The 21,973-nt window shown below is 46.3% G+C and overlaps 1 protein-coding gene across 1 annotated transcript in view; it reads left to right on the top strand.

Annotated features, from left to right (window-relative positions):
• The first annotated feature begins 421 nt into the window (after positions 1-421).
• The window catches only part of Ddi2 (DNA damage inducible 1 homolog 2), a 46,580-nt gene continuing 25,028 nt past the window's right edge, over positions 422-21,973 (top strand). Inside the window, exons 1-4 of the mRNA XM_028754044.1 lie at positions 422-768; positions 10,513-10,642; positions 16,535-16,771; positions 19,347-19,473. Of these exons, the coding sequence (XP_028609877.1) occupies positions 631-768; positions 10,513-10,642; positions 16,535-16,771; positions 19,347-19,473 (632 nt within the window). The 5' untranslated portion in view covers positions 422-630. The remainder of the gene's footprint in view (positions 769-10,512; positions 10,643-16,534; positions 16,772-19,346; positions 19,474-21,973) is intronic.

Here is a 21,973-nt window from a genome sequence, read left to right as displayed (position 1 = left end):
AGTTCCAGGACAGCCAGGGCTACACAGAGAAATCCTGTTTTTGTTTAAAAACAAAAAAAAAGAAAGCAAGCTTTGTTTAAAGTCTATCATAGCAGATGAAGGATCAAGGATGAGGATTCGTGCCTCTCATCCTTTTTTATGTGCACGCCAAGCGCACACAGTAGGTGCCTGTTGGACGAATAGCTGGGATAGGGATCTTGTTGTACTCCCGAGCTCAAAAGTGTTAAATCCACCAACCGTGGTTTTTCCCCACTCCCGCATTCTCATTCCTCCCTCCAGTTCCTCCAGCCCCGCCCCACACCCGAGCGTCGCGAAGGCGGCCGCAGCCTGGTGCGCTTTACGGCCGTCGCGTTGCGACGGGGCGGGGCGCCGGGCGGCCCGCGCGCTTGACGGCAGCGGTGGGAGGCAGGCCGGCAGGCAGACGGCCTCGCAGGCGGGTGGCGGCGGCCGCGCTGGCTGCTGAGGGCGGGAGCGAGTGAGTCACTGCGCGCGTGTGAGGGAGGGAAGGAGCGAGCGAGCGAGCAGCCCGCGCCCGCCGCCCTCCCGCAGCTACCGCCAGGCCTCCTGTCGCCGGCTGCCCTCCGTCCAGTGCCCAGGCCGGGCCGAGCCGAGCCGGGTCGGGCCCGGGCCATGCTGCTCACCGTGTACTGTGTGCGGAGGGACCTCTCCGAGGTGACCTTTTCCCTCCAGGTCGACGCCGACTTCGAGCTGCACAACTTCCGCGCGCTGTGCGAGCTCGAGTCCGGCATCCCCGCCGCCGAGAGCCAGGTACGCCGGGGCAGCGAGCGGGGCCTCCAGCCGCTGCGGCCGGGGAGCTGGGGGGCGGCGGGCGCCGAGTCCTGCAGCCGCCGGTAGATGCACCCACTGCAGCTAGAGGGGCACGTGCACGGGCGGGCAGCCCTCCCCACCTTCTGGCTTTCAGGAGCCCTGGGTCCTCATCCCGTACCTCCTGCCTTTCCAACCAGAAATACCAGTTTGGATCACTGGGAGAAAGACGCTGGCCTGGGTTCGCTTATTAGGACCGCTTCAATATGCGCAGTTTACCTGGGAGAAGGCAGATTTGCAGTTGGAAGTGAGGGGGGAAAAGTTTGAGACTCGCTCTGCCATTGACGTCTCTGGAAATCCCTACGGCTTGTGTTTCTGGTTAATTTATTATATATATTAAAGTAATGGTTAGGTCAACTCTGTCTGCTTCTCTCAGGCCAAAGCCCTCCTCCTTTCTAGGCCCAGTTCAGTTGGGTCAGTTCAAAGCTCAGTGCTTTCGAAGGATTTTAGGTTGAAAATGGCCTACTGTCTGAAGACCCCCGAGGGACTCGGTGGCGAGTTCAAACCTTCTTATGTTTTAAAAAGAAAATATATCCTCAAAATGCTTTGGAGCCCTTAGTAGACTTCATCAAACAATAGGTGGGCTATTCTGTAACCTTTACACTAAATCTCTTAAGATTCTAACCAAAGAGGACCCCTCTGGGTGTAGTGTAAACATCAGAAAATTATAGACATCTCCCAAGGCCCCAGAATGTAAATTTTTATTTCCTTCTGCAATTATGAAATAATTCCAAAAACTATTTCCCAACGACTGCTTGTTCTGTCCTGACTTATGGTAAACATGTGGCAATATTTTGTTCAGAAGTATGATTCCTTTACACAATGTGAACTTTAGAACCTTGGCATGCAGCTCTTTCTGGAAGGATCTATTTTAGGGAAGGAGGTGTCCCTCACATATGCAGTCTGGCAAAAAGTTGGAAATAAACAGTCCCCCCAATTTCCATAGAAAAATTAACCCACAAAAACCTAGGATCCGGTTCTTGTTGGTCAACCTCATACTGGTGGCAGGGGCAAGCTAGGACCAAGGAGTTTAGTGTGTGGTGGGGGATGGGGACTTTGACTTGGAATTGATTGGGGTTTTTTGTTGGTTGGTTGGTTTCTAAGGCAGGTCTCACTATATAGAACACATTGGCACCCATCTAAACTCACAGAGATCCCTATTGACTCTGCCTTCCAAATGTTTGCATTTAAGGCACTGAGCCATCATGACCAGCTGCTTTTTTTTTTTTTAAAGACAAGGTCTCAACTATTGGGGCCAAGGCTAGCCTCAGACAGAAGCCCTCCTGCTTCAGGCTCCAGTACTGCTGGGATTACAAGAATGCATTATGCCCAACTTCACTTTTCTTTTCTTTTTTCTTTCTTTCTTTTTTTTTTTTTGTTTTTTTTTTTTCGAGACAGGGTTTTTCTGTATAGCCCTGGCTGTCCTGGAACTCACTCTGTAGATCAGGCTGGCCTCAAACTCAGAAATTTGCCTGTCTCTGCCTCCCAAGTGCTGGGATTAAAGGTGTGCGCCACCACCGCCCTGCCACTTTTCACTTTTGAAGTTTTTTTTAAGTGTGTGTGTGTATTTTGATTACCCAAGTTATAGTTGCCAGCTGATGGGGAATAGTTTTGAGTTTGTTAGTAGGACTTAAGGTGGACAGAGCTTGAAGCTGTTTCTCTTCCTGCATCCTGTCTTCACGGCAGCCAGGAAAGTGCTACCACTGGGTTACACACACTCCCTGCCCAGCCCATGGCATCAGATGTCTGTAAAAATGTTAAGTGAATTAAAGGGGCTATCAGACTGAATCATAATTGTATGGTTAGGGAGTGTTCTGTCTTCCTCCAGTCTGGGGTTTGAAGGGTACCATTTGAACAATTAGGCTAGCTCTAAGTTCTTCTCTAAGTAAATTTGGTATTTACTTTCTTCCCAACCCAAATTAGCATACAGAAACCCAGACTCCAACAGTGTTAAGCCTGTATTAAATAGCTGTAAACAGCACCCTGTTTTTCAGGTTAGTGCTGTTGGCTCTATGTAACCTGACAACCTAGTGTCTATTTTAAGAGCTGATTTTTAAGTGGGGGTCGCTTGTCTAGTTCACTGGCTGAACCCCTCAGACAGGAACAGGATCCGCCCCAGACACTTGAGTCACTTCCTTTCATTGGATCATGAAAATAAACATTATCGTCTTTTTTTTTTTTTTAAGTCCCAGTGGTGTCTTGTTTGAGCTCCACAACCAGTTTTTCTTTTTGTCCCTTCCTCTCAGCTTTCCTTCAGTCTGTTTACTTTAGTTTCTTCTATCCTGTTTCTTGGCTTGGAGTCCCACTTTAATCACATGTGCAGGTGGAGATGGTTTCTGTTCTAAATTTATTATTCTCATGTTATGTGTACTATAGCCCCACAAGTGAAGTGTTTCTGATCCTGCTCACAGTACCTTATACCTAAATGCCTGTGTTATGTATTGTACATGTGTGTGTATATTCAGTTGTATGTTACATGTAGCATGGTACACAGCATAGTATGGTGCACAGCTAGTAGGTATTATGTATGTGCATATACTATTCATCGGTTACATTATATACATTAATAGTGTACATTATAAATAGATGCAAAATTACATCAAGAAAAGGTAAGCTAAGCCGAGTGGCGGTGCTTGTTTTTAATCCTAGAACTCAGGAGGCAGAGGCAGGTAGATCTCTGAGTTCAAGGTGAGCTTGGTCTACAGGTCAAGTTCCTGGACAGCCAGGGCTACACAGAGAAACCCTGTGGGGCTTGGGAGAAGGGTGAACTGGAATGAATGGAAGTGGGGTTCAAGAGACAGGTAACCGGTAAGAGCACTTGTTGCTTTTACAGAGGACTCTTACAGACATTTGATTCTCAGCAGCCACACTGGCTGAACCATCAGTAACTCTAGTTCAGCAGGATTTAACGCCCTCTTCTGGCCTCTCTGGCCACCAGGCATGCACATGGTACATGTATAGACATGTAGGCAAAGTACACAAGAATAAGTGTAGATTTTTTAAAACACTAAAAAATGGATTGAAATAAAAATGGTCATGCGGCTTCCTTCCTACACTCTGGAAGGATTGTCCCGCGTGTGTCCCACACAGGGAGCGCTGGCGTGGAGCTCCATCTTTCATCAGCGTCATTAGTGCGCAAGTCACTTGGGAAAGGTGTTAGGTTTTAACAGGTCTAGTCTGCTTATAGCAGTTGTAATCCAATGACTCACGTTAGACTAGAGGCCATCTTCCCTTGTGTTGCCGTGAAAGCAGAGCAAGTGTGCGGTGGCAGCCAGGCAGGCTCAGGGCCATGCTTTGATGGGGGCTGGCCTGGGCTGGGCTGACCTCAAACAGTTATTAGGACTTAGCTTCACATTAAATTAATGTCTCAGTACTTTTGAAACATAGTTTACTTCTGTAGGTGGTGTGGAGTAAAAGCCTGTACAGAATGGAAGGGCCCTCAATGAAGGCATGTTTAAGTAGCAGCTAGCAGCAGTAGCTGAAACCCTAGAAATGCTACTTTGCACACAGCCTGTGTGGTTTACAGAAATGCTATTTTAAACCATGGAAACTGAAAGTTTCTGTGCTGGCTAGTTTTGATGTGTTTATTTCCTTAAGTAATTTCTTTCTTTCTTTCTTTCTTTCTTTCTTTCTTTCTTTCTTTCTTTCTTTTTTTTTTTTTTCCTCCTTTCTGGTAAACGCTGAGTAGTCATAATAGAAAGGTCGTAACAGAAAAGAATAAGGATTGCTACACTCACTTATTCCTCATAACCTAGGGATAACTGCACATTGAGTGTTAGTTTGATTTTGGTTAGTTTTTTGTTTGATATTTGAGACAGACAGTTCAAGGCCAGCCTGGACTCCATTTCAGGTTTCAGGTCAGCCAAGGCTTTGTAGTAAAAACCTGTCTCAAAAACAAAACAAAACAAAAGTTTTTGTTGGGGTGCTGAGCATTGTGGCTCACACTGTTAATCCCAGTACTTGGTAGGCAGACTTGTGGAGCTCTGAGATCTAGGCTAGCCTGATGTGCATAGGAAACCTTGTTTCAGTATGTACTGGGTTGGGGATAGCTCTGGGAGTGCTTGCCTGCTATGCATTAGATCCCCAGCACTTGTCAAAAGAAAAAACAGGGTTAGCTCCCCAACCCCCAATAAATGGAAACTCTTTCAGATACCAGGGAACTTTTGGTTTGGTTTGCTTTTCCAGACGGAATTTCTCTCTGTAACCCTAGGTGTCCTGGAACTCTCTGTAGACCAGGCTGGCCTTAAACTCACAGGGATCTGTCTCCCAAGTGCTGGGATTAAAAGCGTGAGCCACCACCTTTGGCAGTACCAGAAGACATTTGATGTCGTGCTTAAAAGTTTTGGAGTTGTATTAATGATATTAATTAGTATGTTGCTAGGTGTTGACTAAGGTTGAAATTGTTTCTCAAGAATGTTCCTTTGGGAGCGGAGCAGTGGTGGCGCACGCCTTTAATCCCAGCACTTGGGAGGCAGAGGCAGGCGGATTTCTGAGTTTGAAGCCAGCCTGGACTACAGAGTGAGTTCCAGGACAGCCTGGGCTACACAGAGAAACCCTGTCTCGAAAAACCAAAAAGGGGGTGGAGGAATGAATGAGAATGTTCCTTTGGTACCAGTTCTGCAGGTTTGCACCTGAATAACAGACTTATCTAACATGCTGTTCTGGATTGCAGGGCTTGGTTTCTCATACTCGCTTTTGACGGGTAACAGATGTGGGAAGAGTTGTGCCAGAGCCATTGCTAACTTGCCTTTTGTTTGGCTTATAGAGATGTGATGTCATTGATCTAGGCAAAGTCATGTTAAGATGACAGGTGTCATATAGCCCAGGCTAGCCTTGAGCCACTTATCCTCCTGCCTCTGCTTCCCAAGTGCTGGGATTGCAGGCTGACCTAAGGTAAGGGTGATTTATTTAAGGACTTAAGATGAAAAGTTACTGCCATTCTTGAACTATTTTGACCTAGGGTCTCAGTAGCCCAGCCTGGCCTTAACCCCATCCTAAGTGTTGGAATTACAGTGTATGTCTCCATGTCCTGGTTATTTGCTGATTTTGGTTCTTGTATTTTTTCTGCCTAGTGTGATGGCTAATTTTGTTGTTAACACAACTGAATTAGCCTTCCCAGGGATCAGTGAAGCACACCTTCACACATGCCTATTACAGCATTTTCAGAGACAGTTGCATCATGGGGCTCTGACCTAACTCATGGATTAACCAATCCTTTGATGAATTCATAATAAAAAGGAATTAATTCCTGGAGGTGGTGAAGGTGGGGCCTGGTTGGAGGAAGAGGGTCATTGAAAGTCTGTCCTTGGGATGTGTCTTCCTGTGTCCTTTTCTCTGTTTTATGATGTGCCGTGATGCGAACAGTCCTTTGCTCTGCCCTTCTGACCATGAGCCAAATCCTTGAAAATCAGGGCTAAACAAATGTCAGTGCCCAGGGCTGGAGAGATGGCTCAGAGGTTAAGAGCACTGGCTGCTCTTTTAGAGGTCCTGAGTTCAATTCCCAGCAACCACATGGTGGCTCACAATCATCTGTAATGGGATCTGATGCCCTCTTCTGGCACGCAGGCATACATGCAGGCAGAACGTTGTATACATAATAAATAAATCTTTAAAAAACAAGAGGAGGAGGAAGAAGAGGAAAATGTCAATGCCAAGTAACTAATCCACCCATTTTGAGGAGATTGGGTGAGGTATTCCATAACCTGATATCTCTCTCCCCTCCCTTCCTCTCCTCTACTGAAACTTTTCCAAGACAGGGTTTTCTGTGTAGTCCAGGCCAGGCTGTCCTGGAATTCTATGTAGACCAGGTTGGCCTCAAAGTCAGAGAGGTCCAGAGATCTGCCTGCCTCTGCCTCCTGAGTGCTAGGATTAAAGGTGAACGCTATTATTCTTGGCTTCTGTTGCCATGCTTTTAAAAAGAAGAAACTGGGGCTAGGGAGATAGCTCAGCAGTTAGGAGCACACTGGCTGCTCCTGCCGAAGGCTGGGTTCGGTTCCCAGAATCCAAATGGTGGCTCACAAACATTTGTAATTCCAGTTTCAGAGAATCTGACACTCTTCTGGTCTCCACAGGCACCAGGCATGCAAGTGATAGACATATATACATGCAGGTAAAGTACATAAATACTTTGCAGCTGGTGTATACATGCATGCAGGTGAGATACACGTATAAATGCAGGTAAAAGGTTCATATGCATTTAAACAAATCTAAAAATAAGTAAAAGAAAAAATGAGCCAACCAAGAAGACACTGGGCATTGCAATATTTCTTTCCCCCTCGAGGCTGCCTTGTCATGTCCTTTGCAGGTTGTGCCATTGAGCTACATTTCCCCAGGCCCAGGATCGATTGGTGCTTAGAGTAGCAGCTGTGCGTGTCCCATACCCCCATACTCAGAGTTGAACCAGGGCCGTGACATGGCAGGCAGGCATTGCCAGTGGAGGCGTAAATTCTTATGGTAGAGGATGACTTAGAGGCCAGTCTCTGAGGCTGCTTTGGGGGCTATAAAAGAATGTCATTTTTAATGTCAAGCATATAGAACTCCAGTTTCACTTCTCTTTATGGTTGTGTGACCTCTGTTTTTTGGTCCATAAAATTGGACAAATGATCCCTGTTGAAATGATTGACATCGGGTGAGACAGCATGGGAGTTAAGTGGATGGGGACTTGGCATGTTAGCCCGGTAGAGCCTCACTCAGTGGTAGCAGGATGCTCTTGTTTAGTTTGGACGTTCATATTGTGTCCCAGTGGAAGAGGATCCATGGGCTAGGCAGATGCCTTCCCACTGAGCCACAGACTCAGACCCGAAAGTGTTCTTGTCTTCCTGAGTTTGCTTCTTTATAAATGAGTACATTTTCTAGTAAGTGTCTAGTGTGTCTGTCTGCCTTGGGAGACTAGTCATGTGTCTTTAAATACACTGACATCTGACTCTGAGCCTGAGAAGCTATATAGTAGGCCACAGGCTATCGGTGACCTCCTAACAGTGGCTTAGTGGTGTTGATGCCACCCAGGTACACAACCTCTGCTCTGACTTATGGTTGTTTTCTACTTACCCCGACAAGTTACGTGTAGCACCACTTTCTCTTCTTGTTACCATGGAGAAAAAGAGTCCGTGGTTTTCTGCCTTAAGTATGAGATCTGCACTGAATATATGTGTTAGGACACGCATTTTGAGTTTTAGAGCAGAGCTTTTCTGTGTAATAGCCCTGGCTGTCCTGGTCTCAAACTGTAGACCAGGTTAGCTTCAAAGTCACATAGATCCACCTGGTTGCAGTCATTTCTAGTCATGTATAAAACTTGTGAAATTGAACAGACAAGCTCTGTTCTCTTGTTTCTGGAAGGAGTTAGTTTTGAAGAGGGACTTTTTTCTCCATCACCACAGACTTGGGAGCAGAATGACAGTGAGTGGTCAGAGTGGCCCGTGTAAATGCTGTCTGTACGGTCGCTCTGTGCCCAGGAGCTTTCCTAAGAGCATGTGGATGGATGAAGGAGGCCTGGTGGTAGAGCTCAGTGGTAGACAAGCTGCCTACCAGGTCCAAGGCCCTGGGCTTAGCGCGGAAAAAGAACTAGAAGGGACATCTGTTTTGATCAGTCCTGGTGGCCTGCTGGACACAAGAAATTTGACTCTTGCCCCACCTAGTGACAGGGCCCCTCCCAGAGTTCCTGGCTGAGTTAATACCCAGCTCAGGTTGCTCAGTTAGCTTGTGACCCAGTGCAGAATAGGCTCAGGGAGCAGACTGTGGCTCAGGCCCCAGTCTGTTCTGTGGACTACATGATGGCATCGGGACCACCTCCCAGCCTTGTGTGGCTCAGCCAGTGTGCTGCTCTGTGTTCTCTCCCTTCTCCCCCCACACTGCTCTCTGCTGCTGTGTTGGACATAGAGTATTTCTGTTAATAGTACTTAGCTCACATGTTTTCTTTCCTGTTTATACTTCTTTCACAAGCACGAGAGCAGAGCGTCTTTGGGGATGGAGAGAAAGGCCTGCAAGTGTGCAACTCACCTAAGTGCTACCACGGTTGCGTGGTTGGTTTTTTGTTTTTGTTTTTTTTAGATTTATTAATTTATTTATTTCATGTATGTGAGTGCACTGTCGCTCTATTCAGACAGACTGGAAGAGGGCATCAGATCCCCATTACAGATGGTTGTGAGCCACCATGTGGTTTCTGGGAATTGAAATCAGGACCTCTGGAAGAGCTCTTAACTGCTGAGCCATCTCTCCAGTCTGGGTTGGTTGGTTTTCAGTTGAAAAACACGATTATCTGTTAATTCTGAATTTATAATCATTTGTCAGATGCTTTGTTTTTTAAGTTATTTATTTACTTATTTTCTTATTTATTGAGAACTTGCTCCGTAAGTACTGTGCTTCATCATTTCTTTCCCTCCACCATTCATGACCTGTTCTATAATTACTGTTATTGCATGTGTACTGCATTTTAGTAGCTGTGCCTGGCCTGGTATGTTTTTCTGCCTTAGCCTCTTAGTATTGCATGTTCCTTCCTGGCTAGTTCACCTTGTAGTGAACATACCCAGAATATGTCATTCCTGTTTTCCTGGTTGCTCAGAATGAAAGCTAAGTAAGATTACCTGAGAAGACTTCTGGGCATTCCTTATATAGCCCTCTGTGATGGGAGGCTGGACGGAAGAAACTGGTTCCATACAGCCTACATTTCCGTTGAGCAGAGTGACTAAGGAGCAGATCAGTGTGTAGCATATTAGATGAAAAAGTATCGTTTGCTTCAAAGTACGTTGTGTTGTTAGGGATTGGAACCCAGGGCTTGGGTGTAAGAGAAATGCTGTGTCATTGAGCAACACCCACAGCCCATGTCCGGGGCACACTTTACATGTATGTGACTTGAGGGAAGAGCACTGAAGGGTAATACTTGACTAGAGACCTAAACAAAGTGACAGGAGAAAGAAACAAACCACCTGAGAGAATGTGTGTCTCATTGGGACAACAGTAGGGTGAGGTCAGAAGCAGCCATCAGCCAGGTCCTTTGGGCCTAGTGGAAGGAAGACCTCAGATTCAGACAGCATGCAAAAGAAAGACAAAGAGGGTTTATTCTGCAGAAACAACCAGCAGGGAGGCGGTGGGGGGGCGGTTGGGGGCAGTCAACCATTCTTGGAAGTAGCAACCCCAGACAAAGGCCTGAAGGCTTTCTTATAGGGAACAGGGGTTGGGGGTGGGCATGGGGCCTGCAGGAGGAACTCTCTAGAGGGATTAGGTGATCTAAAATTTAATTGGTAGGTGCTAGGGGGTCAGAGGTGGTCAGTGGTCAGCATTCCTGTGTTATGAACATTTAACCATAGGATGAGATAGGGCTGCCCACCACAGATGGGCCCTTCTGGGGTAAGATATTTCCCCGTTTTTTGTGATTATCCCCAGGCTGTTCATTGGGAGGAGGTTTTATGATCTCGTTCTGGATTTTATGGTCTGTTCCCGGAGCTGATGTCTTATGGCCTAGTTTCTGGGACTTATGGTCTGTTCCTGGAGCTGGTGCCTTACAGCCTTTCCTTAAATGGAGACAAATGGGGTTTGTGTTGTCCTTTCATAGTAGGAGACAGGCAGGACTTTGAATTTCCTTCTAGGCATGATCAGAACCCAGGAGAGGGTCTTGCACAGAAAACATGATGAAAAGCAAAATGTTGCCGTGTTACTTCTCTGTACTTGATACTGCTGGATCTTCCCTTGCAGATTGTCTACGCAGAAAGACCTCTCACCGACAACCACAGGTCACTGGCTTCTTACGGTTTAAAAGATGGAGATGTAGTAATTCTACGACAGAAGGAGAGTGCAGACCCTCGACCTGCAGTGCAATTCTCAAGTAAGAGCGATACTCACCATGTTCTTTCTAATACAAACATCAGTAGGTAGAGCAGAGAGGTTCGGTGTGTTAGAATCAGACTGACAGTGTAGACCTGACTCCCTGTTGTGTAACCTTGGGCAAGTCATTAGACTTCTGAATCAATCCCTTCTGTAGTAAAGTAGGTGTCGGGATTAGCTTAGAGCTGGCACATTGTAAGCCCTTAGTCAAGATTAGCCTATGCTGTCCTCAGTGATGGTTCCGTGGTAACATTTGTCCCCAGGAAGATCTCGGAGGCTTGGGTTGTTAGCCTGTGCTTCCTGACTGACTTACTACAGTGTATCTAGTCATCAGCCATTTGGGCCCATATTTCACTGGTCTCCTTACTTGGTTGTGGGGATGTAATTCATTCCTCTTTACCTCATGAAGTGTAAGTGATGCCATCAGTTACACAACTAGTAAGAACACTGATTGAAATGTTGCTGTCTGTTACTCCTCTTTTCTTTTTTTTAAGCTTTATCCATCCACCCATCTACCCACCCACCCATCCATCCATCCATCCATCCATCCATCCATCGTGTCTGTCTTCAGACACACCAGAAGTCATCAGATCCCATCACAAATGGTTAGGTGCTTTTAATTTTAACTGCTGAGCCATCTCTCCGGCTCTCTTTCTGTTATTTCAGACTTGGCAGATTTAAGTGGTTGGAGCACCATGTTTGGGCCCCTCCCTGATACTACTAATCTTGGGTGTACCATTCATATTGGGGAATTTCCTTCCCTTTGTAAAGATTTTTTTTTTTTTTTTGGTTTTTCGAGGCAGGGTTTCTCTGTGTAGCCCTGGCTGTCCTGGAACTCACTCTGTAGACCAGGTTGGCCTTGAACTCAGAAATCCGCCTGCCTCTGCCTCCCAAGTGCTGGGATTAAAGGCGTGCGCCACCACTGCCCAGCAAGATTTTTTTAATCATATATTTTTGCAATTTTTTTCATCAATTTATTTATTCTATATCCCTATCAAGGCTTCCCCTCCTTTCCTCCCCCTCCCCCTCCCCCATTCCTCCATCCATTCTCCTAAGAGAAGAGGAGGCCTCCCATGGATATCAACCCGCTTCAGCATGTTGAGTTGTAGTAGGACTAGGTGCACCTTTTATCAAGGCTGGAAAAGGCAGCCCAGTTAGGGGAAAGGGAGTTTGTAGATAGACAGCAGAATGAGAGACAGACCTTGTACCTGCTGTTGGGGTCCCTGGGGCCCCACCTGCACATCTCTCATCTGTGTGTACGGTAGTTTGTTTTGTTTTTTATTCACTTAGAATTTTTTTTATTATTATTAAGTTTTTCGAGACAGGGTTTCTCCGTGTAGCCCTGGCTGTCCTGGAACTCACTCTGTAGACCAGGCTGGCCTCGAACTCAGAAATTGGCCTGCCTTTGCCTCACAAGTGCTGGGATTAAAGGTGTGCGCCACCACCGCCTGGCGAGATTTTTTTTTTAATGATTTATTTTTGCATGGGTGTTTTGCTTCTTGTTATGTGTACTATGTGCATTCAGTTCCTGTGGAGGCCAGAAGGGGTGTCAGATCTTCTAGAATTAGGGTTTATTAATTTTAATTATGTGTGTGTCTTTTTGGAGGTGCCCACAGAGATCAGAGCCCATAGAATTGGAGTCATGGGGGTTATGGGCTTATGTGGACTGGGGAGCATCAGGAATCACTCTTCACCACGGAGCTATCACCGCAGACCCCTGGTTTGGTTTGGTTTGGTTTGGTTTAAAGACAGATTTCCATAAACCAGTGTGGCCTTGGAGCTTCCCCGGACATCTTTTTGTGAAAATTTTCAAATAGTATTTAGGTCTCCTGCCTTTTAAAGTTTATGGTAATCGGCTAACAGGTGTGTTAGGTGATCCATACTGTGTCCTGGAGCACAGTGCTTCCATTCAGACCACACGACCTTCTTCAGGCACTCAGTGTATTCATTCTGGATTTTGATCTGTCCCTTGGGCTCCTGCTTTAGAAAGAGTAGCCATTTTAGCTTCCAGTCAGTAAAACCAAATATTCCCTGTGTATCTTGTGAGGTGGTGCTTGAGAGTCTCTGTGTTAGCTTTGTTTTGTTTGTATGTTGGTTTTAGTTTTTGTTTTGTTGTTTCTGTATGGAAAATATAGCCAGTAGTTGCTGTGAGGGGAAGGGTTTATGTGGAGATCTGGTTTATTAAGTAAACAAGTTTTCCAGAATTACTCTGAAGTAAATGGACTGTCAAGATGGATGTTGGGTAGAGGTAAGTCTCTCCACCTGCAGAGACCACCCCACCCATGTGCTTTTGGCAGTTGGCAGAGGAGCAGCTCCCCAGGGAGCTTGCTGTCCACTCACCTTTCCGTTGTTTGAATGTTTTGTCCTGTATGGCCATTCTCAGCACAAGCATGCTGACTGCCAACTGGTATCTGACTTAAGATAGTTACTAGTTCAACCTACACATGAGGCGGAAACCTCAGACATGGATTTCAGAACCATCTGTCTGTAGTTGAGAGAGAGGACTTCAGCATGAGGTTGTCCCAGACTCAGGACAAGGGTGGTTGTTAAAGGAGTTTTAGTGTTGAACATAATGTGGATTATTTTGGGGGGGGTGGGGGGGGGTCATTGTCTCATTCTGGCTCTGGTTTATTTTGGCTTGTCTTTTTCGGAGACGGGCTTGTCTCAAACTCCTAGTCCTATTGTTGCGGGCATAAGCCACCATACTTAGTGTCTTTCTTGTATGTAGCATACTTACTGAGATCTGTTGTTGAAGCCACATGCCACAGGATGCACCCATGTAAAGGATAAGATTCAGTGGCTGTGGCACAGCTGTCGTCTATCCCATTCCCTCATCATGTGTACCTACCCCAATAGTCATCCACTGGCTTCCTTACACCCAGCAGCTTTGCTCTCTGACTTTATGTGTATCTGTTCTGGGCATTCATGGCCGTGAACTCGTGTGTTGTATGGGTTCCTGTGTGAAGACTGAAGTTCTAGAATAGTCTAGAACCTGGAGGAAAAAAAAATTCCTACTTTTCAGTCCTTCAGTCCTGTAAAACAATGGTGTCTACTTACTTCCCAGGACCACGGGTGTCTCGGACGCACAGATGAGCTGTAAATTCAAAGAGGCACGAAGACCCTCCTCAGACTTCCTCACACAGTGCTTAGTCATGCAGAATTTGACATGACGTGTTTATTATATTCACTGATAGATACAGTATTCTTTATCCCAAGTGTGAGGTCAGGACTTTTCAAGAGAGCCTATCAGGAGCTAATAATCCCAGATCTACGGGATATAGAGAATGTATGTCCACCACATGTGTGCCTGGTACCAGTGGCGTTCAGAGTATCGTGTCATAACCATTGGAACTAGAATTAGGAATGGTTGTGAGCACCACGCTGGTGCTGGTAATAGCACCTAGGTCCAAGAGCAAGTGCTCTTAACAACAACTGAGGCGTCTCTCCAGTCCTAGGATATCCCTTAAGAACCAGGGGCTGTAAGATGCCTCAGAGGGTAAAGGTGCTTCCTGAGCAACCTCTCAGCTGCTGCTCCAGCACCTGCCTGCATCCCAGTGTGCTCCCTGCCATGATGATGATGGACTTCTAACACTGAAAGCAAACCTCAGATGAAATGCTTTCCTTTATTAGAGTTGACTGGGGCTGGGCAGTGGTACACACCTTTAATCCCAGCACTTGGGAGGCAGAGGCAGACGGATTTCTGAGTTGACTTGGTCATAGTGTCTTTTCACAGGAATAGAACAGTGACTAAGACATGCCTACACTTATATCAGACACATCCACACAGAAACAGTGAATACATTTCTCAAAAAAATTTCATTCATTCATTTTGAGACACAGTTTCTTTATGTAGCCCCTAGCCGTCCTAGAATTCAATATGTAGAATAGACTGGCCTCAGACTTACAGAGATCCATCCTGTCTCTGTCTGCTTCCTGGAAGATAGGATTGAAAGCCTGCACCACCATGCCTAGCTCAATAAACAAACATTTTTTTTTGAGGAACCATATCTAGAATTATGCAGTTGCAGTTACTGAGACAATTCTTTGTTTGTTTGGGACAGTCTCATGTATCCCCAAGGTGGCCGAAAATTGTAGCCAGTTACTTTGAACTTCTAATCCTCTTGTCTCCATCTCCTGAGAACCAGGATTACAGATGTCCACCATCACACAGTTCATGTGGTGCTTCGTATCACAGGGTGTATGATCACACTGTGAACCCTGAAATTGTGTCATTTACTGTTTTGTGGCTCAGCTTTTAGAGCACACCTTTAATCCCAAACAATGAAGGGAAAGTTAGTTTGTAGAAAAAGACCCATGTTTGAAAGTGATGGATAATTGAGTGGCAGACAAAGTGTCGAATCAGAGAAAGACTTGACAAAGCAAGATCTGCCTAACTCTCACGAGAAGAGAGAGGGAAGAGGAACTACTTGAGGGGCAGTGTAGAGAAAGAGCAAAGAGGATTTTTACTGAGACAGTTGTATGGAGACGGGCTGGAGAGAACAAGCTAGACACAGATGAAGGTAGAATGGACCAGAGGATGAGAAGGAGCCAGATTAGAACAGATTGTTAAAGTTAGTATGAGGCTGAGCAGAGGGATTCAATCAGAAACGTAGAGAATCTAGATTGAGCCAAGAGAAGCTTGGAGAGGAGTCGGAGGCAGAATGACTGTGTTGAACCAGCCAGCAAGAGCTTAGAACTAGAGCTAGAAAGGGTGTTTACGCAGCAGTAAGTCTCAGAGGCTGTATTCTAGGACTAGATTAGATTGTATGGCGGCTAGAAGCTTCCAGGATTAGGCCTGGGCTAGCAGACTGAGGCAGTAAGCCTCAGAGATGACAATTATTCAGGTGAATAGAAGTTACATTAACAGCTGGGGAGTGAACCCAGGGCCTTGACATTCTGGGCAGCCTGACCACCTGAGTTAGACCCAGAAACTAGCATGATGTGGGGTAGGGAACTGACTCTTACAGTTGCCCTCTTACTTCACAGCCCCTTCCCAACACGAATCAAATACACACAATTTACAGTTTTCCTGACTCCCTTTCCTTCCCTTCCTTTCCCTTCCTCCTCCCCCCTTCCCCCTTGTTAGCCTCGAATTCAGTATGTAGATCAGGTTGGCCTGGAATTCATGGAAATCGACTTTTTACCCTCCCAAGTACTGGGGTTAAAGAGACATACATCCACATCCCACTAAATGTTTCTCAGAAACCTTTCATTTGTTCTGAAACACTTTGTACATTCAGACTTGGAATTACCATTGCCTGAAACTGAATTCTTTGTCAATGTTTTTAAAAGTATTACTTATTTAATATATATGAAGGAGTACTCTGTAGCTGCCCCCAGACACACCAGAAGAGGGCATCAGACCCCATTACAGATGGTTGTGAGCCACCATGTGGTTGCTGGGAACTGAACTCAGGACCTCTGGGAGAGCACTCGGTGCTCCTAACTGCTGAGCCCTCTCTCCAGCTGCCTCGTTTAATTTTTTTTTTTTTTAAAGATTTAGAGAAACAATTACTGTGTGTGAGTGTTTTGTCTGTTTTAGTGATTTGTGTATGTGCCATGTGTGTGCCTGATGCTCATGGAGGTCAGAAGAGGGTATGGATGCTCTAGAACTGGAGTTACAGGTCGCTGTGAGCCGCCATGTGGGTGCTGGGGAACTGAATCCTGGTCCTCTGCAAGAGCAGCCAGTGTCTCCAGTGTACCCCTCCCCCTCACACTCTCTTCTGTCAGTTTCCTCTTGGGATACCATCTTGGAGGAAGAGGAAGCGGAGCAGCATAGCGTCTGTAGTTCTTGTTTGCTGCTTATCTGTGATGGATGAGTCTGTGCTTTGTTTCTTTCCATGCTGGTTTTTGTGGCATGCATCATTTGGGCAAACTTGATTGATCTCAACAGACTTACCCCGGATTGACTTCAGTAGCATAGCTGTGCCTGGCACGTCAAACCCCCAACAGCGCCAGCTGCCCAGAACACAGGCTCAGCACTCATCTGCTGGGGAAATAGCATCATCTCCTCAAGGCTTAGACAACCCAGCCCTGCTCCGAGACATGCTGCTGGCCAACCCGCATGAGCTGTCCTTGCTGAAGGAGCGTAACCCACCCTTGGCAGAAGCTCTGCTCAGTGGAGATCTTGGTAAGCTCACCCATGTGCAGGCGTGTCAGGCTGACCTGAGGGGACGTAGTTGTTTCAGAGCAAATGTATAAGACCTAGGCAACTATCTCAGGCCATTGGCTCTCTGTGGTGATTCTTGGATGGTCTACTTGTTGATGAGAGGCTGAATTAACATAATCTCAAAGACTGGGTTGATGGGCAATAGTGTTTGTATTTAATTGAGATCATATTGATTCTGGGAGAGGGATCTTTTAGATCACCAGCACTTCTGGCCTCCCGAGTACTGTCATTAAGGGCATGAGCCCAGCTTCTTATTTAAATTTCTTAATTTTCCGTGTGTCTGAACATGTGGCCACAGCTTACATATAGAGGTCAGAGGAGAGCCTTGGGGCTTGGTCCTCATCTTTCACCTTGTTTTTTAGAGCAACATCTCTGCGTTTGTCAGTGTCCTCCATACACCAGGCTAGCTGCTGTGTGAGCATCTGGGGACTCTCTTACCGTAGAAGCACTGGCATAGTGTGTGACCATCCCAGCTTCTACATGGGCTCTGGGGGTCTGCACAGCACACACCGCAGCCATAGTGAGGACAGTTCTTCAAGAGCTGCTTCTCTCCTGTCCCCTTCTTGGAGCAAGAGATTGAGTTCAGATGTTCACAAGTCCCTCTACCTCCTCAGTGCTGGCATAAAAGGCAAGTGCCACCAAGACAATATGGCAACCTCAGGCATCACCATGAAGAATGGCATCCACCTCCTGTTAGGTGCTGTCTCTCCCTGGTTGTTTAGCAGTTAGGGTAGGCTAGCTGGCCAGCAGGCTCCCGAGAGCCTCTGTCTGTCTCCTAGGCACTGTAATCCAAGTGTACATTGTCATTTCCAGCAGGTCTATGTGGGTTCTGGGTTTCAAACGTTGGTCCTCATGCTTGGAAGTTAAGCATGTTGGCCATTGAAGCCATCTCAGCAGGAAGTTCTCTGTGCTCCTTGCCCTCAGTGTCCTGTGATAGACTAGTGCTGTCCTGACAATCACAGAGCACACTCTTGTCAGGATTTCTTTCAATTCACCTTTTAGGCTCATGGTGTTGAGAAGGTAGTCCACGTGACATTGCTTTACTTTCCCTCTTTTCTTTTAAGATGGTCAATATTAAAGCCCCTGACAGCCTCAAACCTACAGAGATCTTCCTGCCACCACCTCCTAACTTTTAAAGGTGTGCACAGCCAGTAGTTTGGACATATCTACATACACTTAAGATTTATTTATTTCATTTTATTTATGTAAGTACATTGCAGCTGTCTTCAGACACACCAGAAGAGGGCATCAGACCCCATTACAGATGTTGTGAGCCACCATGTGGGTGCTGGGAATTGAACTCGGGACCTCTGGAAGAGCAGCCAGTGCTCTTAACCACTAAGCCATCCCTCCAGCCCTACTTACTGGTTTTGTAGTAATTGCATCCTATAGTAATAGCAACCAATGCTCTCTGTTACCTTTCCTACATGTTTTCCATCAAGACCATGAAATTTTGGCAGACTGTCATTTATACTTAATTTATCTGGCTTAAGGCAGACTGTAGAACAAAGGGAGTGAGCCCGGGGGGTGGGGGGAGGGATGACACAGTGCTCCGCTTTGTTCCTGGTGGGTAATAATGTCACAGGGGAGTAGAGAAGGGGAGGGAGGCCTGTCTGCTGTCCATGGCCCGGCCACACTTGGCCATAGAGGGGAGCTGTTGACTGACTAGAGACAACGTGACGGGGACTTGTAATAATGGTAAAGGGGGACAGTAAGGGCCGCTGAGGTGGCCGCCCTGCTGAGGACGAGGGGGCAGATTTGAACCAAGCCTGACGACCCAGGTTCAGCCCTTGGAACCCATAGAGTAGAAGCAGGGAGCTAACTCACAGATTACCTCTTCTTACCACCACTTGCTGGATGTGCGGCACAAACATACCCATTGCTACACGCAGACTAGTGTATGAGAAGAAGACCGTCAAGCTCACTGTTGTGGTACACACCACTTAATCCTAGCACTAAGGAAGCTGGGGCGGAAGTTTGAGGTCAGAAGGTTAAGAAATGGAGACACGGGGGCTGGAGAGATGGCTCAGCGGTTAAGAGCACTGACTGCTCTCCCAGAGGTCCTGAGTTCAATTCCCAGCAACCACATGGTGGCTCACAACCATCCGTAATGAGATCTGATGCCCTCTTCTGGTGTGTCTGAAGCCAGCTACAGTGTACTCATCAATAAAATAAATAAATATTAAAAAAAAAAAAAAAAAGAAATGGAGACACATTCTTGTCTTCTGACTTTTAAGCTAAGGAGTACAAGGTTGTGGCTGTGAAGATTTTGTTCATGTATACATCTAAAATAAAAGGTCTTTGTTTTGGTTGTTTTTGAGACAGTGTAGCCCTAGTTGTCCTGGAACTTGCTTTATAAACCAGGTTGGCCATGAACTCAAATTTTCCAGCTTCTGAATTCCAAGTGCTGGGATTAAAGTCAGGTGTCACCAGTGCTCAGCTGTAAAAAAGCTTTTTTAAAATTATGGGTTAAAAAAGAGAAAGTGGAAAGCTTAATATGGTGTGTGTCCCACCCCACCCCACTCCCACTTTTTAGAGAAATTCTCTAGGGTCCTGGTGGAGCAGCAGCAGGACCGAGCCCGGAGAGAGCAAGAACGGATTCGTCTGTTTTCTGCTGACCCCTTTGACCTCGAAGCTCAGGCAAAGATAGAAGAAGATATACGGTAAGATTGTCGATCCAATGAGCAAGCTCGCAGCATCCAGGTCAGGTCATCAGGCTTTAGCTGGGCGTCTGCTTGAAGTAGGTTCCCTGTCTCCAAGTTGAGATAATAACCTCAGTCTTTTCAGGTAGCTCAGCTCTCTGCTTCCTTGTCCCCTCATTTTGATCCAGTATTTCAAAAATACTTAATGGCTTCCTGCTCTCAAGTTTTGTGAACTCTTCTGGTTAGCAGACAAAACAGCTTGTTCTAAGCCGGATGGAGGAGAAAGCCCATCTGCTGAAATCAGTAGACTGGCTATGACAGCTGATTTCAATCCTGATTAAACTAGAGCTTGAAGGTGATTGGATTAGAGAGCTCTGCACACGTGGCGTCTGGTAGTCCAGAGTCTGATGTCTTTCTGCTCTCCTTTGCTGTCTCAGTTGGTGGATAAGCTCTTTGCATGGCCCATCTCCACCTCCGAGCCTCTGATGCAGTAGTTCTCTGCTGGGGCTGTATTAAAAGCATGCAGTACTCTTTTAAAACTGCAGATGCTTGAGTCGTCTTCTCTCTAGTCTGTGAGTCAGGATCTCCCAGGCAAGCCAGGTGGTGCTGACGGCAGGACTGGCTACATCACTAGTCATGAGCAAGATGCTGTCTGAGTAAAATGTCATCTGCTCCCCAACCCCAAGTCACGTTTAGTTGCTGATTGTAAAAACCCTGTAACTATAAGGAGCAGTTCTTCCATTATGCAGAGTAGGGCAGGAGCTTTATCTGTAGTTACCTAATTTGCTTGCTTTATTATACTCACTGGCTCTCCCCACCCTTTTGCTTCCACTGCGAACCTTATCATTAATGCTTGCTAGACTAGTCCTTATTACCAGGCTGCATCTCTGACCCTCTGACTGTACTCAAAATTGAAGAAATGTGAATTATATTCTAGAATTAGTTGAAAGCCCTAAGCTGTTTGCTTATGCCTGTTGGTTAAGTGCTCTCCTCACATGCATCAGCTGTTGGTGTCTCCCTCCCTCCCTCCCCTTTCTCACATAGTTAGGCAAGAGTTCTGTACTGAGTCACAGCTCTGCTCTTCTTTTACACTGTGTTTTGAGACTGGATCTCACTAAGTTGTCAAGCTGGCCTTGAACTCAAGTTTCCTACTTTGGCCTCCAAACTAGCTGGGAATGCAGGCCCTAATCAGACACTTTTGACTGTCTGTGGCCATAACTAGCTGGGTCTGCCCAGTTTGTTCTCACTGTGCCACATTGCACCTGTAAAGGAGCCTGCCATTGATTTGAAGCACAGTTGCATTCATCCTGGGAAAAGAGGTGGGAAGTCGCCACAGACAGACTCTGGAAGTGGAGTGTAGCATAGCTGAGCAAGGTCCTTCCTACAGCGGTGCCCTAAAGGAACCTGGGACTGTGAGAAAAGCAGATCACCAGGTTACTCCATACCCCAAGCTGCCTGGACACTGCTGTGAACCTGGGGCTGCCCTGAAGCTCGTTGGTTTGCTTGGTTTGCTCGTTGGATTTATTGTTCTTTTGAGACAGGGTCTCACTGTGTAGCCCTGGTTAGCCTTGAACTCAGAGATCCACTTACCTCTGTGTGTGCCACCATGCATGGTAAATGTTTAATTTTATTGGTGTGTGTGGTGTGTGTGTGTGTGTGTGTGTGTGTGTGTGTGTGTGTGTGATGAGAGTTGGTGGCCTGTTGTATTATTACCGGGAGCTGGAATCACAGGCAGCTGTGAACTTCCTGATGTAGATGCTGGGCACCAAACTCAGGTCATCTGGGAAACAGGAACCACCAAGACCACGAAGTCATCTTTCCAACCCAAGGAATGTAATCAAATCTATCTAGAGTTAAAACACATTTTTACTACATTTATTTGTTGGTGTGTGTGTGTGCGTGCAGTGACAGATATGTGACAATCAGAAGACAGCTTGTTTAAGTTAGATCTCTCTTTCTTCCTTGTGGAATCTGGGGACGGAGCTCAGGTGTTTAGGCTTAGAGGCCTTTACACACTGAGCTGTCTCATAGGCCCATTACCCCATTACCGCAAACAGTTGGTTCTCATCATGGAGTCAAGACCCCTTTCGAGGAAGGGACACTGGACGACCCTTTCACAGGGGTCGCGTACTTACACTATGGTTCATAGCAGTAGCAAAATTGCACTTATGAAGTATCAACAAAACAGTTTTATGGTTGAGAAGGTTGAAGCCACTCTCTTTAACTCTATCCAGCTGCCTCTGCTAAGGTCGGATTACGAAAGGCACCATCCAGGAATGCATTGTTTAAAAGAAAATATTAGCTGTGAGTTCTGACACATTCCTTTAATTTCAGAACTCAGAAGGTAGAGGCAGGCATATCTCATGAGTTTGAAGCTAGCATGGTATGCAGTGCAAGTTCCAGGACAGCCAGAGCTACACAGAGAAACCCTGGTTCAAAAACAAAATCTAAAACAACAACAACAAAAATCCAGAAATAAAGGAGCATTCTTGCAGACTATAGTGGCATGTATTATATAATC

The sequence above is a fragment of the Grammomys surdaster genome, unplaced genomic scaffold, assembly GCF_004785775.1.
Source record: "Grammomys surdaster isolate TR1022 unplaced genomic scaffold, NIH_TR_1.0 125977, whole genome shotgun sequence".
Taxonomy (NCBI): Eukaryota; Metazoa; Chordata; class Mammalia; order Rodentia; family Muridae; genus Grammomys; species Grammomys surdaster.
Note: the sequence above shows the minus strand (reverse complement) of the source record. Positions and strands in the feature narration are given on the sequence as shown.